At 35.9% G+C, this 18,107-nt stretch overlaps 2 protein-coding genes across 3 annotated transcripts in view; one reads left to right on the top strand and one right to left on the bottom strand.

The window, feature by feature from the left end:
- The window catches only part of LOC139120747 (MORN repeat-containing protein 4-like), a 39,037-nt gene extending 23,138 nt beyond the window's left edge, over positions 1-15,899 (bottom strand). The window contains exons 1-4 of the mRNA XM_070685296.1: positions 15,532-15,899; positions 14,076-14,142; positions 8,480-8,594; positions 4,538-4,647 (exon numbers count right to left, since the gene is read on the bottom strand). Coding sequence (XP_070541397.1) covers positions 4,538-4,647; positions 8,480-8,594; positions 14,076-14,139 — 289 coding nt within the window. The 5' untranslated portion in view covers positions 14,140-14,142; positions 15,532-15,899. The remainder of the gene's footprint in view (positions 1-4,537; positions 4,648-8,479; positions 8,595-14,075; positions 14,143-15,531) is intronic.
- Positions 15,892-18,107, top strand: part of LOC139120743 (ligand-dependent nuclear receptor corepressor-like protein) — a 35,432-nt gene continuing 33,216 nt past the window's right edge. For both annotated transcript variants that reach the window (XM_070685291.1, XM_070685290.1), the window contains exon 1: positions 15,892-16,029. In XM_070685291.1, the coding sequence (XP_070541392.1) occupies positions 15,927-16,029 (103 nt within the window). In that variant the 5' untranslated portion in view covers positions 15,892-15,926. The remainder of the gene's footprint in view (positions 16,030-18,107) is intronic.

Below are 18,107 nucleotides of genomic sequence, written 5' to 3'. Positions count from 1 at the left end.
TCATCTAATCTGCTCAGTGGCTATTGAGATTTTCAATAAAATGTAAACTTGTAAACATATATACATATGGCTATGGGAGCTAACAAACGACCCAATGGTCGACAGAGCTCTGCTGTGTTATGAAGAGAGCAATGTTTTGTGACATATGTATTGATGAAGAAGGTTGAGATCTTTGATAGCTCATTTCAGGATGGCCTGACCTAAAATGGCAAAATTAGCTGCAAAATACAAAATTGATGATTTCATCATAATTATGTATAAAAATGTATACCAAATATCAAAGCTATCACATGAGTAACTTTTGAGAAACAAATATTTTGACCAAAAACGGCAAAAACTGACCCAAAAATACAAAAATTGAAGATTTCATCAAATTTCACTATATCACACTAAGAGAACCCCCAGGAACCTGTATACCAAATATCAAAGGCATCAGACAAGTAGTTTTTGAGAAACACATTTTTTGACCAAAAATGGCAAAAATTGCACCAAAATACAAAATTGCAGATTTCATCATATATTCTGTATATCATATTTAGTTTATCTGTAGGAACCTGTATACCAAATATCAAAGCTGTCAGACGAGCGGTTTTGATGAAATAAATTTTTGACCAAAAATGACAAAAAAATTCCTTAAAAATACAGATTTGCTTATTTCATCACAATTTGAACAAATCCAAGTTGGGCTATCCCTAGGGACCTGTATACCAAATATCCTTCTTCATAACCAGCGGTTATGAAGAAGGAGATTTTTTACCAAAAACGCCTTTTTTGGCACTAATTTGCATATTTTTGGCAATGACAACTTCATTTGAACAAAATCTCATCTACAGCCCATCATCCATGTACACACCAAATATCAAGATGAAATGTGCAGCGGTTTTGGAGTTTTTGATGTTGACGGACAGACATACAGACATACAGACATACAGACATACATACATACAGACATTTTCCTAGCCTATAAGAATAGCTTCCATTGCCATATATACATATGGCTATGGGAAAAAATTGTATTTCCTGGCAACCTCCACATGCGTCCTTCGTTACGTACGCCATACTGTGTCGAACTCCCTCCCGCGCCGTATTCTGTCATAATGTCGAACAGTTGTGTGGCCACTCTGTCAAAACACAATTTCAAAATCGCGTACCAGTTTTATTCTGGCTAAGACAACCAAACCCCATATATCGCTGTGATTCCTAGACTCTGGCTTGAAGTCCTGCGAAATATAAATCGTGTACCTACACAGATCGTTCAGAATACCCCATTTGTATCGGAGATGGCAGCGATACAAAGTCTACCGTATGGGGAACAGTTGTGTGGCCACTCTGTCAACACATTTTCAAAATCGCGTACCATTTTTAGTCTGCGTTTGACAACTACAAAACAGGTATTGTTTTAAAGCTCTGACATTGCTCTTCTTTCTTGCAAAATTTTATACGCGTACCTACACAAATAACCTTTATAACAGTATTTCTAATAGAGATGACGAACATCCACAAAATGATTCTCGGTACTTGAGCGAAATCGAAAAACTGGGGGTAGAAATGAATCGTCAATATTTCGAATATTTGTTCACTAATCGGACTCCTTGTTGCACATGACCTTCTGCAGAACACGTGGATTATGTTGACTGTCGGAATTCGTCGAAATTCACAAGACAGGGGCTTAATAAGCGGCCCAAAACTGCCGATCACACTTGGTGGGTAATTTGTGACCCAGCGTGACCTGTACTTTACTAATGATGTAATCTGGTCGATGATTGGCTGAATGCCGGAATACATTATCATAATGAGTCTCCAATTTTGGAGCTGACCCGGACTGCTAAGAGAACCCCCAGGAACCTGTATACCAAATATCAAAGGCATCAGACAAGTAGTTTTTTGAGAAACCATTTTTTGACCAAAAATGGCAAAATTGCACCAAAAATACAAAATTGCAGATTTCATCATATATTCTGTATATCATATTTAGTTTATCTGTAGGAACCTGTATACCAAATATCAAAGCTGTCAGACGAGCGGTTTTGATGAAATAAATTTTTGACCAAAAATGACAAAAAAATTCCTTAAAAATACAGATTTGCTTATTTCATCACAATTTGAACAAATCCAAGTTGGGCTTTCCCTAGGGACCTGTATACCAAATATTAAAGCTGTCAGACAAGCGGTTTTGATGAAATAAATTTTTGACCAAAAATGACAAAAAAATTCCTTAAAAATACAGATTTGCTTATTTCATTACAATTTGAACAAATCCAAGTTGGGTTATCCCTAGGGACCTATATACCAAATATCAAAGCTATCAGACAAGCGGTTTTGATGAAATAAATTTTTGACCAAAAATGACAAAAAATTCCTTAAAAATACAGATTTGTTTATTTCATCACAATTTGAACAAATCCAACTTGGGTTATCCCTAGGGACCTGTATACCAAATATCAAAGCTGTCAGACAAGCGGTTTTGATGAAATAAATTTTTGACCAAAAATGACAAAAAAATTCCTTAAAAATACAGATTTGTTTATTTCATTACAATTTGAACAAATCCAAGTTGGGTTATCCCTAGGGACCTGTATACCAACTATCAAAGCTGTCAGACAAGCGGCTTTGATGCAATAAATTTTTGACCAAAAATGACAAAAAAATTCCTTAAAAATACAGATTTGCATATTTCATCACAATTTGAAGAAATCCAAGTTGGGTTATCCCTAGGGACCTGTATATCAAATATCAAAGCTGTCTGACCAGCGGTTATGAAGAAGAAGATTTTTTACCAAAAACGCCTTTTTTGGCACTAATTTGCATATTTTTGGCAATGACAACTTCATTTGAACAAAATCTCATCTACAGCCCATCATCCATGTACACACCAAATATCAAGATGAAATGTGCAGCGGTTTTGGACTTTTTGATGTTGACGGACAAACATACAGACATACAGACATACAGACATACAGACACACAGACATACAGACATACAGACATACAGACATACAGACATACATACATACGGACATTTCCCTAGCCTATAAGAATAGCTTCCATTGCCATATATACATATGGCTATGGGAGCTAAAAAACTATTTGCATTTCGTTTCGAAAAATTTGCAGATCGGTGAACTTGCTTTTGTGAATCTACATTATGTGTGTATGAACTCCTGCACTCGCTTGGGAAACTCCTTGACATAAATGTCGCGTGATGTCGGGTACGGTGTTGTTCAAGGTTTCTCAGCAGACACGAAAAGACTGCACGATAGAAAGATGAAACTTCGAGTTTAAAAATATAAAAGAACACGATACTAACACCAAGCATGTACAGCAAGAGTGATAAAATTATCGCAACTAACAGAAGTTTCATCTCGCTCAGGCTGATTTTTGGACTCGGGTATGTTATCAGCATAGCCTAATATGTTCGAAAAGCAGTGTGTCAAATACTTTCATAGTTGTTGAACTGAGCACGTCTCCGTTATCGTCTGCGTCCTCGGCCAAATCTGACTCTTCACTGCATTCTTGATCGTTATTGCAGGGAGTATGAGCCAAAGTCGGACTGTTTTACATTTAAATCGACCTTTGCGCACGTTGCCGTCTTTTTCAGGTCCGCTTTTGTGGACCTTGCTTGCTTTTTCGATGGTACGGAGCGCGAGCGCCGCGCGAGCGCCGGCTTTGGTCTGCTCGACGTGTTTGCCGTACCGATACATGCGGAGTTCAAAACGCTGAGCATAACTTTGAAGCTAGCGCATGCGCACTATACCGCCAAGCCTATACGTAATCGTGGTCGGTAATCCGCGACCGTTAAGACAAAAGGGAAATAATGGCACGCGGTGTAGCTGATAGTTTGCCATTTTAGTAATATTTCAGGAATTTCCCAGTACGATGTGACCCAACACCTTTCCCCAAAAGAAAGACCACGTGTCAGTGGTTCGAAATTTGAAATAAAAAAAATTGCTAAAATTGACCTTTGAACCTGAGTCGCATCGTTAATAGTTGAATCAATCTGAATATCTTCTGGCATAATACGTATTGTCCTAGGCTGGAACTTGCATCACACATTGTGTGAACATTTTGTGAAATATCACATGCAAAATTTATAAAGCAGTATCAATATCACACTGGCAGTATTTCCTACAAACAACTTCTGATGCATGATGGGTATATGACATTGGGTAATTTCAGTGAAATATTACATTATCAAACATGTCTGTATATATAGATTTGTGCATCAGTGTAGCTGTGAGGGTATGAGGAAAGTACACGTCAAGGTGAATGGGAACTTCACCAACCACTGATATCTTGGCAATGGTTCTACTCCACCATGAAAACAATGTGCAGTGTTCTACACACTCAAGAGATCAAGTGATGATTGTAAAAACAAATCCTCATGTACAAACACAATGTAGAAATACACATATTTCTCCTCACGTTTGTACACATGGTTTTGTTTGTACTGTGGTCCATTCGAATTCCCTGTTTCGCCCACTGACTATCAATGAAATCAGAAGCTACATGTTCAAAAAAGAATCCTAAAATTACTCACCCAAGCCACTGACTCTGCCTTCTTGAAACTCTCCTTCAAATTTCATTCCATCACATCTTAGAAATACACCAAGACCATGAAATTTTCCTTTGGAGAATTCACCTCCAAATCTGTAAGGGGATGAGAACCTATATTTAGTTTTCCATAGCACTAGTATACATCTCACTATATTAAACTCAATAATTGCATTCATACTAGATCTTTCCTTCACCTATGCATTGACAGACATTGCAATGATACCTGACATACACAATGCAGCCTGACAGACACACCTGGAATGGCTTCCCGCTCTTTAAACGCATCCAAGATGACATTTTTCTTTACATATGTAACAGTGAAAGTATAATAGTATGCGAATTGATTAAGGTCTGTACCGTCTGATTAAGGATAGTTACTATAGATCAGTATTTCAGATTGTTTTGAGTATGAATCAATTGAAACTCATTCAGTACTTGCGTCATGCATTATACTTCTCTGGTATTGGAACACTATTGTAACCATATTTACCTTTACATAACCTGCATATTAATCAATGTCAGGCCCTATCATTGTTTAACACTTTGCGATAATTTATTACTGAGTATCTGATAACTTCTGGACAAAGTTGACAAAGTCTGACCTCAAATGCCCTCACATTCTGAATTTTTACAACTAACCATAATCATGTATACCTTGAGAGTAATTTCATATAAGACAGTTTATAATTCCACTTTGATATTACCATGATATACATGCTTTCTTAAAGGAGGAACTTTCAATGTTGGGGACTCAAAGCTGTAGGGCACTTGATTACTTTGATATTCCATGACATAACTCACGTAAACAGAAGAAAACAACTTTGTCCCTCAAGATAGAAATACCAAAATACCTTGAGTTGAAGCAGCTGTTTACCAAGTATAGAAAACATATCAGCAGAATAAGGGTAAAATTTAACAAAAATCCAAAAAAGGTGATAGATTTTGTCATTGAACTGACCTCTTGTTACATCTCGTATGTCAAATGTGGTTTTGTTTTTGATGTATTATGTCATTGTCATTAATATCTCATATCTGCATTATCCTTAGGTATAATTTTTCCAGTCTTTTTCCACCTTCTTTCAATTTCACCCAACATTAGCCTTTGTTTAACAGCCTGGCATTTCTACATGACCTTTGACATTTGTTTAACAGCTTGGCATTTCTACATGACCTTTGACACGCACAATGTCACTGACTTTTGACACTTTAACACTATTTGCCTTTTATAGCACCCAAACTATTTCTTTTACAACTTTGCCTGACATTCTGTAGTGTTCTACCATGTTCAATCAGTTTTCATTTTCTTTGATCTATCTTCCAGCCTTATCTTGTCAAGTAACAGCGGAGAATTTACAACTTTTACTATGTGTCTGTCTTTAACAGAAAAGAAAGTTTAGAAACAGATGTCTGAATTTGATGTCTTTACTATAGTTTGTCATTTTTGACACATGCTTTACTCATGAACTGTTTTTGATGTGGCTGGTACGTCATAGGTTTGGAACTCTGGTAACATTACTGCTGCACCGTCCCCAGTGGCTGCTTTAACCCTAACACCACCATGGTTTGGGCCAAACGCATTATGATGATTATGGACCTGTTTACTGGAATTGGGGTGAACAGGTTAAGAGTTTGACTCATAAAACAAAACTCAGTATCACACATAGCCTACCCAATCTTCACAAGAACATCAAGTCAGTACAATTATCCAATAATACTTTGCCCATTTCACTGATTTGATTAATAAATTTGTCACCATGAAACATACATACAATGGAACCATGAAATTGCATCTCATTTTTGTGCAGATATTTAATCACTTCTTTGAAAATTCTGCAAAACCACGTTGTCTCTTACCATGACAAAATTTACTGGTATATTTAATTAGTTTTACAGTGCCTATCAATGATATTGACAACGTTTTTGTACAAGGACCTGGCTTGTACTTGAACTAATGATTTTAATGATTAATTCTCTTATCAATTTTGTTTGGCATACACAATTATTATGGGAAACGAATAATATCCATGATGGATACTGACACATTCATAAATATATCACTATTCTTTTGCCATTAATTTTTGAAATTCAGTGTTGTGAAAGCTCTTAAAATTCTTAGGAAAATAACTTTAAAATGTTCTCTCCTGTACTTTATAGTGACGGGAGTATTAGAAATTCTCTCATTTGCAAGATATTAAAAAATTCACCAAATGGAATTATATATTCAGTGACTTATTGAATTAAAAAGTCTGAGTTAAGTTTGCAACTAGCAAATTTACTAACTTAACATTTTTTATGAATACAATCAATATTTTACTGATGGATGCTAGACTATAACTGTTTAACTGGTCAAATGATGATATAGCTACTGCTGAACAATTTTCCACCAACTCTGATTATAATCCTGGGAAAATGATCAAATATTTTCCTGATTTCAATTCATTACAACCTTAGAGGTGCAACTTTCAAACCACAAGATTGCACTTCTTCAAGGAGGAAAAGCTACTTGTCTGAAGGACCAAGGGTAGTGTAAAAGTCCAGCTTCTTCATGGAAACTGTTATATATGGGTTAAAAAGTAAGTTCAACAACTTCCAGATTTCTATATATTGATATTGATTAATACTGCTAAAAAACAATATTTCCTTTAATTAATTAATTAATTAATTGAAAAATAAATTGCTGTTTGTTCTGATCTTTAATTATGGTACAAAAAATACCAAGAGTTACAAAACAACTGTGAAATACATGGCAATGTGATCGGACTCTGATCATGTTGCCATTTATAACATGAATCCCAATCTCAGAAACATCTGTCAAGCCATCACTGAGGATGAAGATAAACTCCTGGTTTTTCATTTCATCTTTTTTCTGGTTCTTAGACTTACTAGATAAAGACAACTTATGTACAGGCATACAATGCAAAGCAGGTGTCAAATACTGTGTGGCAGGACATGCAATATGTCATATGATTATTGTACAGCAACCATTCAAAAATTTGTCTGCTAGGATGACTGCCAAAATGATCTCAACCCCCTTTTCGCGATCATTTGTAAGACTGAAAGTGAAAAACCACATTTTGGTGAAACATGTATATTTTCAGAATGATTTGGTAGGTTGAAATGACTAAAGTCATGAGCAAGTAATCAAATTATACAACTGTACATGCAATTCAATAAAACATTATTATGGTTTATAACTAACAGTCTGCAAATGGTGACCTCATCCAGTTATTTGCTTCTTATAATGCTTTGCTACATTTATTTGAGGATAATACCCCGGAAAATGCTGTGTGTGGGAAATGGCAAATATTTATGCGTGAACCAACTGGTTGTGGGAATAGTTGGCTACAGAGATAATACGGTATGTATTTTTTGGGTCAGAATTAAGAACCACCTGTATTGGAGTACTCTTGGTCCTGCAGGAAAATAGTCAGTCTGAGACTGCAGCATGCTCAGTTTGTATTCTGTTTGGTATATGGATCATACACTCTACAGTGTGTACCATTAGAAATCACCATTGCTATCTTTTTGCAACACTTTCATACTTTTTAAAGGAACAAAGTCGGCCATTTTTCATGAATTTTGTTTGATACGAGATACTATTGTTTGAAATGTTGAAAGATACTGAATGAATGGGTGGCCATACATATATTTGACCCCGGTTTTAGACAAATTAAATGAAACCATGGCGAAAATGAATGAATGGTCATGACCATTAATTCATTTTCGCAATGGTTTCATGTATCGTGTCTAAAACCAGGGTCGAATATATGCATGGCCAACCATTCATTATCTTTCAACATGTCATACAATATAAATAGTATCTCATATCAAACAAAATTCATGAAAAATGGCCAACTTTGTCCCTTTAATGTCCTAAACAACATATTCATCACGGAATATGATTCATAATGGATGAAATACTCACTTTGATCCATCTGTAAATGTCATGACACCGTGGCCATGACACAGACCATTCTCAAAACCTCCAATATACTGTGATCCATCTGCCAAGTTTAACTGACCAACACCATGGCGTTTGCCTGTTAATGATTAAAGAGTACATTTAATCTGATTTAGTGGAATATACCAATTTCAACAGCAGTTGGAAAGCAATATTTGAGAGAAAGTTTCATTATACTGGTGATCAGTTTTATCATATGGGACAGTTGGTAAAATACTACCATGCTTGCCTCAGCATCTGCTTATTATTTTGTTAAAATACATAAAATATACTGAATATACAATTATGTGGATCAAAGACATCTACAAACATCCTAAACCTGAATAAATGCTGGCTATTACCTAGTTATTTGTTCAAAACTGTATTGAATATGGATTGTGAAATCTGCAGTAACATAACTACTGCTTGCAGCTATGTGAGGGTGATGTATGAGAAAGATAAAAAAAGACCATCACCTATGAAAAATTTATTTTAAGAGAGCAGCTCTTATGAATGTCAGGTTTTTTGTATTTGTTTTTCCAGTAAGACAAATTCTACTTTACCTGTCAACTTTTTACAGCTATCTTGAACAACTCATTTCATCAAAGACTTGATATTTTTGCAGTGTTTTGGTAATTTCACAGGTCTGACATACCAATCGTGATCTCACACAATGGCATGTATTGTTTGCAGACTGATTATGAAGTACACACACTGCTTGTTGGAGCATTGGGAATTTCCATATTTCATTTCTGAGAAGTCCCCCAGGTACTTACGCAGACAAAGGTACTAATTACCTGCTAGTACAACTGATGCACACAGCCTAAGTTTTTAATACTGTATTGTTATAAAAAGAGCAGCAATTTGGAATGAATTCACAGGACATTCAGTGGTCAGAACATCGTATTGATATTGAGTATTACATCATACCAGTGTATTGATGGCACATATACAGCAATCTGATTGGTCGAGACGCGAAAAGAACCATGGTATAATGGCGATATACCACGGCTGGCATACGCGCGAGCTCTCAGCTTGGGGAAAATTCCGCTTTTGATGTTTCACGCCAGAATTTCAATAGACTGTTACTATATGATATAATAGCAATAAATCACACCCAGCGACGGTATCCCACTCGATTTTGACCATTTCACTTCATACATGTATATGCACTTGCTATTGCTCGTGCATATATACCGTGAACTGGTCAAAATCTTGTGGAATACCATCGCTGGGTGTGCTTTATTGCTTAATTGTACACTCAGTCTGCTATTGCTTAGCTGATCTGTGAGGTCTCTGTTCAATCTAGACAGTTCCATACCAACTTTATTTTGATGGTTTCACATGTGCAAAATCAGACTGGCATATGTAACTGTCACAGAGTATTTCTGAATGCTAAGGGATATTTCTAATTAAATGAATACTCATTTACCTGTACAAGGTGTGAAAATTGACTCAATAGAGAAGAAGATTCTATAGACGTCTTGTATGAAGCCAAGGGCCATAGACAAGAACTGATATGGAAATTTAATGGTTGCAGTGATACATAGAGGTCAGAGTTTCTCAACTTTAACCCCTTGACTACCAAGGCCAATGTATTCCTATATACCAGGCCCCTTATGTAAATATTGATAAAATCTGGGGTGTGGTCATTGCATGAACACTGCTTAGAGCTAAAATTAAGTAAGTACCAATAAACCATATATTTTCTGAATCAGCATGAAATTTCCCACTTTTTCATACATAAATTTTGTATTTCCAGGTCACGTGACTGATCACATGACATGTCATGTGACCAGAGTTGGCAAAGAATATGAATATTTGAAGCATCAGGACGTGTTTTGAATCCATAAAATGATGCAAATTTAAATGCAGTTGCAATTTTCATGGCATTGTCTTTACATATATGTAATAATAACTACCCTTTACTTTATTTATAGATGTACCTATTTAAGATTTTTCTCACAAAAGGCAGAGTAAAAACCACAAACATCAGCATCTGACATGATTCTGTATTTGAAAATCAACACATTTTATATTTGTAAACACCTGCTTGATGTCTTCCTTGCAGAAACATGCATCTAAAATGGTTATGATTTATCAAAAAATAATTCACAATATTTAAAAAACACATTTTAGGGAACAACATATCACATGACGAAACACATGATCAGTCATGTGACCAGTCATATTGATAATATGGCTGCTATAAAATTTCACTGGCTTATAGTAAAAAATTGTATTTCCTCTAGTTTCATTCACGAATATTGCTGTTAATAGAAAATATTTAGATATAAATCATTTGTTTTCAATAAATAAACATTTCATTTCATTAAAAAAAAAACATAAACATCTTCGCGATCGTCCGTACTTCTGAAAACTGTAAACAATCAGCGCGACGCTTCATTGATCAGTCTGACCTTTCAGGGTCGAGGTCATGGGTCACGACATTTGCTTCCGGATTTTGGCCATACTCGGACGTACGGGGGCGCAATCACATTCAGGCCAGATCGCAATGCATCAATCTTAGTTGCGCTGCGTGCAAGCGCCGAAATTGCGGGATTTTTAGCGACAAAAACGAAGCAAATACGCCTATTTAACTGTGCCGGATATTTCCGGCACTCAAGGTATATGGTAATTCAATATGGCGCCGGAAATATCCGGCGCCATAGGTAGTCAAGGGGTTAAGACCACTAAATTTTTTATCTGAACCTGTGAATTTGTCCTTTGTGTCACCTGGGTATGCAGTTTATGCTTATGGAGGTGTATAAAGAACACCTGACTAGACTGGAAGGCTGTTACCATGACAAGATTCATTACACAAGCAAAAACTTTGGACTTTCTCACACCATTAATGGGCACTGCAAGTCTCTGAGGTGGATCGACCAAAAAAGGTGGCCGACGACAATCTTATCCTATCACTACCCTATCGGCTGGTAACTCAGCCAGTTATGAATTTCGCTAGCAGGATCACTGTAACAACTAAGACAAGGCTCAATTTACAAGTGGTTTGTGCAAATTATTGAAGGAATGTACAATGAGTAAACATAGTATTAGCTAAAATGACATAGCCCATGGCTTTGCTAAACATATTGCTCATAGAAATGTCAGGGAAACCTGAGGCTACATCAGTGCAGTGTAGGAAATCCTTTGCGTGCCTGGAGGAAAAGATAATCATAAACCCTTGATGGATTTGTTTCTGAACTGCCATAATAACCACAATATTATTCAAGTAATCAGCCAGACATTAAACTATTGTGTTGCTTGCCAATCATAATGAGTATAATTGACCAAGTCTTACTACATGGTTGGCTGCATATTTTTTACGAATAACAGAGGGAACATGTCATAACTGCTTCACATCTGAGCTAAAAAAAATTAATGTTTGAAATAAGATTTCAAAGAAAATGTAACTTCAGTGAAGATTTAGCCGATACAACCTGTCATTTCTCCCTTAATTTACTCACGTCAACTTTTTAGAAAAATACCAACAATTAACACCCTTTTTCATATTGATGCGATACTTTCCCATTTAAATTTGCATATATCTAGCCCTGTACAAATGGAATATGATTTCACCTTTGTGTGTTTTCAAATGTTTATTATCTTGCTCTCAGATAAGACTGGTGTAGCAAAAAAAAAAGAAAAAAGACAATAAATAAAATGACATTTCTCATATTGAGGGAATCTACAACATCTGCTCTGAAAGAGGAAAATCTGTTATTATTCAATATTGGCAGTCTTTATCTGAATAATACAGTAAATTTGCATTTAAATATTCTATGTTCTGCTCAGGTGACCCTAGAATGGCAACAATGTATCTTGTATTCATAGAGGTTTAGAATTGGTGGGTTCTAAGCTTCAATTAACATGTGCTTTGGGCAAATATGGCATGCGGGCTGACAAAAATATCTATGAATGTAATCAATTACTGAGACAGAAACGTGAAATGGTTTAATTAAATGTACCAAAAATATTCTAATACAGCAATATTTTTACAGCACAGTGAAGAAAAAAATATTTTGGAAATAATCTGCCTGTACAGTCTCAGGACTGAAAATAGCAGATGTATCTTTGACAACTTGGAGTGATGGGATCAATTATTGTGACAAAGGTGTAACTCCCTGCCCTTCCATGTCACAATATATTATGCAACCACTTTACCTGCATTTAAACATAGAAATTCTGAGTACTTGTAATTTTGATGTGAAAAATGATGAGTGGAAGTCAGCTTTTCATATGCAAAATGATCATTGCAAAGACCAGAACATTTCATTGATGATTAATATCTGCGGTGTAACCTGGAGAACATCACTTTTATACAATTATATTAGAAGCAAATATTAATTTCAATTCTTGATAGGGTTATACTGTTACTGACATACTCCAAGATATGGCATTGTAAATATTGGCTTTACAATTGTACTTCCCATTGCTCAGTATTTTTTCAACATAATGAATTCATCATAAAAATAAGGTTCCCGATTAGTTAATTAATCATCATCCATATTGCAAGCCTACACATGTTGGAGTTCTTTGGTGTAGCAACAATACATATTTGCACTCTAATGGACAACATCACAGCTGTTGAAAATGCACAGAGTTTTAAAATTGTGACAAAAATGAGGTATTCTAAATGTTTACACTCACTGTAATGGCCATTTCAAAACCATAAAATTGACAGAAAACTGAAGCCAATGAGTGAATTGACTAGTGGTACCAACATTCATTATTTTAAGCACCACTCAGCAACATGAACGAAACTGAAATAACTGAATGACAAGGGCTAACAAAATTGGTCATATACATTTCTCTGATTAAATTAATTTTTGAAGTCAATAAAGTATTGTAATGATGCATTAACTAATTTCGCTAATTTCTCCATCAGTCTACAGATGGTGTTGTTACATCACATCTTGGATATTATGTCTAATCAGTGTTCACTTTCAGTGAGTCTCAAATAGAGTAACAGTACAAAGATTCATATTTTGAAGTTAAAAGGGTAACTTTCGATCCCAGGAATTGAGTCCTCCTTTATTTGCATATCATCATCATAATCTTTGTTTGTATTACCTGAATGTTTTCTAGTGTAAAATATGCATTCAGATAAATCTGATATATAACTTACCGCAGAGTCAGTTAAATTTTATCCATAACCCTACAACATACTTCCACACATTAATCTAGCACCCCATGTCTATGATTCATGAAGAAAATTAAACTGTCATTCTTACTTTGAGATTTCATAGACATCTAACCCCAATGGCCATCTTATAGCCATGGTGTTTTCACATTGGATACCATAGGTTTATATGGGTCAACTCTAAAAAGTACTCAGTAATGTGTCTGACCTCAGACTTGACCTGTTCTGTCCAAACCAGGGACCTGTGCTATTGGTATAGTCACAGATATGAATGGCCAACAACAATAATTATTATGCATCTGCACACACCTAATGACAATTATGATTGGCAATTACACCAATCATGTCTCAAGATATATTGAAAGTTTGTAAGTAATCATCCTGTAAACTGATTACTCACAGGGCAGTGGCATTGCATGTAAAACTTAGACAACGTACCATCCAGCCATTCACCGTTATACTCCTCCCCATCGGGATACTTGTAAAATCCTTTGGCTGTCATGTTCTGTAAAAAGAGTAATTCAACTTGGTCAACTAAATGTGACAAAGGTAGTACAACTTTCAAAGTGTGCCATCTTGCAAACTTGACAGTGGCTAAGTTTACTGCCTCATAGGTAATTGTACTTTGCAGACAGGGAATAAGACTCTGTAATAAAGTTTGTGCAGAGTGGTATCTGACTATGGGGCCTGCATGTGTTTTTCTCCAATTCAATTTGAGTAGATACTTTGAGTATTTTGCTTTGACAAATCACAATTTATTGACACGCAAAGTCAACTACATTAAAATTTAAAGTGAGTAGTATCAAGAAAATCCAGTACCGGTAGAACTCAAACAGTATTCTTAATCAACTGTATCCCCTAGGACTATGTTGATTTGCAAAATTGTTTAGCATGGGCAATCTTATTCAATCTTGCCAAAATCTGATTTAGTTGAAGGTTGAAAATGGCAAGATATTCTCACTTATGGTATTAATAAAATATGAGTGGGATCAATTTGTTGTTAGATTCTTTATCATCACACAAGTGAAATATATTTTTGTTTGATGAATGCTCATTGGCCATTTGCTGTCCCTGCATCTAAACATGGAGGTACCTCCAAAATCCAAAGCATACATGTGTATTCTTTGAAAAAAAAGGAAGGCTGTGTGTTGTAAAATTAAACCATAGCCTTTAATAGCACACCAACACACTTCACTACATCCTGTGATTGAAGTAGGAAAACTACAAATGCTTGATTGATCCTGACGATCTCAGTATCACTTCATTATTTCAGGAGAATACTATGTTAGAAGAGATACTATCATAGACTTGTAACTACCCCTGAAATTTCACAGAACCCTTTGAATGGAATATAGGTCAAGATCACTGTGACACAAAAATCAGTCATGCATGTTAACAGTCATGATTCAAGCAGACTGTGGCGATCAAAACTAACTACATAGGTACATCTGTTCTGTGAGATACCGTTTCCGAAGGTGGTATATGTGAAAGGTAACCTATAATGTATGGCTTGGCAAAAGTGAAAACTCGCTGGTCTTTACACTATACGGCTGGTATCGCTACTGAAACGGAAAAAAAACAACAAAAACACACATCCACCAAAAAAGAATTAAATAAAATTGTTTTTGATAAGTCGACAAGTGAACTTTGTAAATATTCTCCGTATACGGCGTAATGGTGATTTGTTTTGAAAGTTAGAACTTTCTAACTTCACATGATTCAAATTCAATAACCTGTTCCCGGACCCAGGTGGGCAATGGGATTGGGCGTAGTCTGTTCACTGAACAGGTGTGTCCACTTGTTGTTAACTAACACGTTCGTGATTAAGTGTATACAATTCTGAATCTGTATCATTAACAGATAGTTTTTCTGTGTGTACGCACTAAATTCTTACCTGTGGACTTTCACAATTGCGTGTTTCTTTTGGGTCCAGCACAGGCAACACACTGAATATAGTGAATAGCAAAACACTTTCGTCTTCCGGGTTTGGCGTTCGGTCCGTGATGCGTAATACGTCACCGAGACCGCCGGTCTGGAAGCAACTACTTCCGAATCTATGGGTGCTAGGGTATCACTATTTGAGGGATGCTTACGTAAATATTAAACGTACTTTGTTTGGCATATTTTAAAGTTAACATTGGATGCCAAGCGCAAGAAGAGATGTAATATGTTTGTACACTAGTTAATTACAGACGAAGACGAACTTTTCACAAATGACGCAATTCATAGCGGTATCCTGCATAAGAGTATTGCAAAAAGAAATGACGTATTACACAGAACAATTTCAAAATGGCTGCCGCAGTATCTTGCGGCAACATCCGCTGTCAACAAGAGCGCCGGCAATTAAGAAAAGAATTGGAGAGGGGAAGGAAAAATCTTATCACATGTATTGGTAAGTATTGTCCTTCCGTGCTGATGGAGTTTTTCATATTTTTGTGGCTTGCCATTTTAAATTAATTGCGATAAATTTCACCCGTTCACGCTTTGTTGTTTTTGCTGGCTTAGGTAGCCATTACGGTTCACACTTCCACCCCCGCCGGGAGACCACGGCCGACACCTTGATGCTTAGTGTTTGAAAGTCGTTATCACACTTTTGACACAACTATTGCCGGTTGTCTCATGAACTTGATCTATCAACCTTTCACCTGTCAGAAACCATAAGTGATGTTCATTTGTCAAATTTTATTCATATGATTGTGAACGTGTGCTCATCACCGAATCCAAATGGGAAGCACGGTAAACAGAAGGGACCTTGAGCAAAATGGCGTCGTCAAAATTTCTATTGAACCACTGGGACTTTCGCTTTGGCAAATATGGAAAGTCGATTTAGAGCATCGGCAGCTCGCTAACGTTGTTTCAGACGAATTCTTTGAAAATTTTGTCGTCTGCAAGCTGATTTCTGCAGCTGACAGGGCCGATGACGATCCCAAGTCGGTCGCGAATTTCGTAAAATTGCCCAACCCTGCGATAATGACAACGGGCAAATTATCATATTTCAGGCTCATTATATATGCACACATCACGCGTATTAACCGATGATAAATATTTTTGAAATAAAACCTGATCGCCTTCTCAATTTAGCTAAACTGCATTCGTATTGAATATAACTGTACTGGAAATCCCTACCAACGTGTATTCAGTGCTGTCCCAGTCTATCTGACAAGGAACAAGACTGTTTTAATGGGTCTTTTAATTGAAAACTCATTGTTGCAAATGTAAATTGAAGATGATAGGTCAGTCGATCAAGACACCATTTTATTGTCATTAACGTGAAGGCGTCTGTACTGGATTAGCGTGAATATTTTGAGCACAGCAGTGTATTCACTGTTGTTTAGCTATCGTAGTTGTTTGAGACCATTTCCTGGTAAGAGCCATAGAGAGGCCTTGCAGACGCTGTATCACATGGCTGGCAACACTGTTACATAAAAATTGGCACCCTAACATTAAATTAGTCTGTCTGGTATTGATTGGTCATTGCTGACAGTAAGTTTACCTACAGTTGTCAGGTGATTTCATGAGTATTCTTAGGCAAAGAGGTAAATTACACAAACCTAAAACATGTTAGATAACAAAACAATAGGCATGTAAATATAGAGCGTGTTCAATGCACAACTTTTAAGTGCTACATACTCGCTCTGATAAGTGAACATAATATTTCCATTTTGATATTGAATGTGTCCTCCCATTTACTGTTAATTTATTGTTGTGTCTGCTCAAAAAATTTACCTAGCAACATAAACTGCCCTTGGCTGACCTTTCCGTTTTGGTCCTTGAGCTGCAGACAGACATATAATGTAACTAATATGAATTCTAAATAAGCAATATTTTTCCTATCGGATTTTTGAGGGCTGTTCAGTTTATTATTTTTAAGACTGTCTGGAAATATGTGTGACACATTGATCTTTAATCTGCTACCATATTTTAATCTTTTCAGAAATTTGCAGCCACATTTTTCAATGGAATATAAAGTATTTTTTTCTATTCATATACCTGTAGCATATTTTTTTTCTTGAAAATTTTTGTGTAATTTTTGTCACTGGATTCAGTCAATGGTAATTATCTTTTGCCTTCAATGATATTCCTTTCTCTATCACCAGTCTGAGTAAGGATACATATTAGTGTGCATTTATTTATGAAATTATTTCTTTATGAAATATTTACTTTTATTGTTCATTGATATTGTTCAGCATTTTTTATCAGTTATGCAAATCATAAACAAATATTAAAGTAGAACACATCAATTTCTAGCCAGTGCTATTAGTAAATTGTTAATTTCTGTGCTGAAGGTGAAAATATAATTGGGGTAGCTTCCTTAATTTATCGTCATGTCAAAGGCAATTGTCTAAAATACACTTAGGGTAAGTTTATCTCAGGTTTTCTTGGTTCATCTTTCAATGTCAGTCTAACTTGAGACCAACCACCCATACCTTAGAGACACAGTAAAGTATATCCTTTTCAAGACAGATGAAA

Source organism: Ptychodera flava, chromosome 20 (genome assembly GCF_041260155.1).
Source record: "Ptychodera flava strain L36383 chromosome 20, AS_Pfla_20210202, whole genome shotgun sequence".
NCBI lineage: Eukaryota > Metazoa > Hemichordata > Enteropneusta > Ptychoderidae > Ptychodera > Ptychodera flava.
The sequence above is the reverse complement of the archived record's forward strand: the minus strand, read 5'-3'. Positions and strand labels throughout refer to the sequence as shown.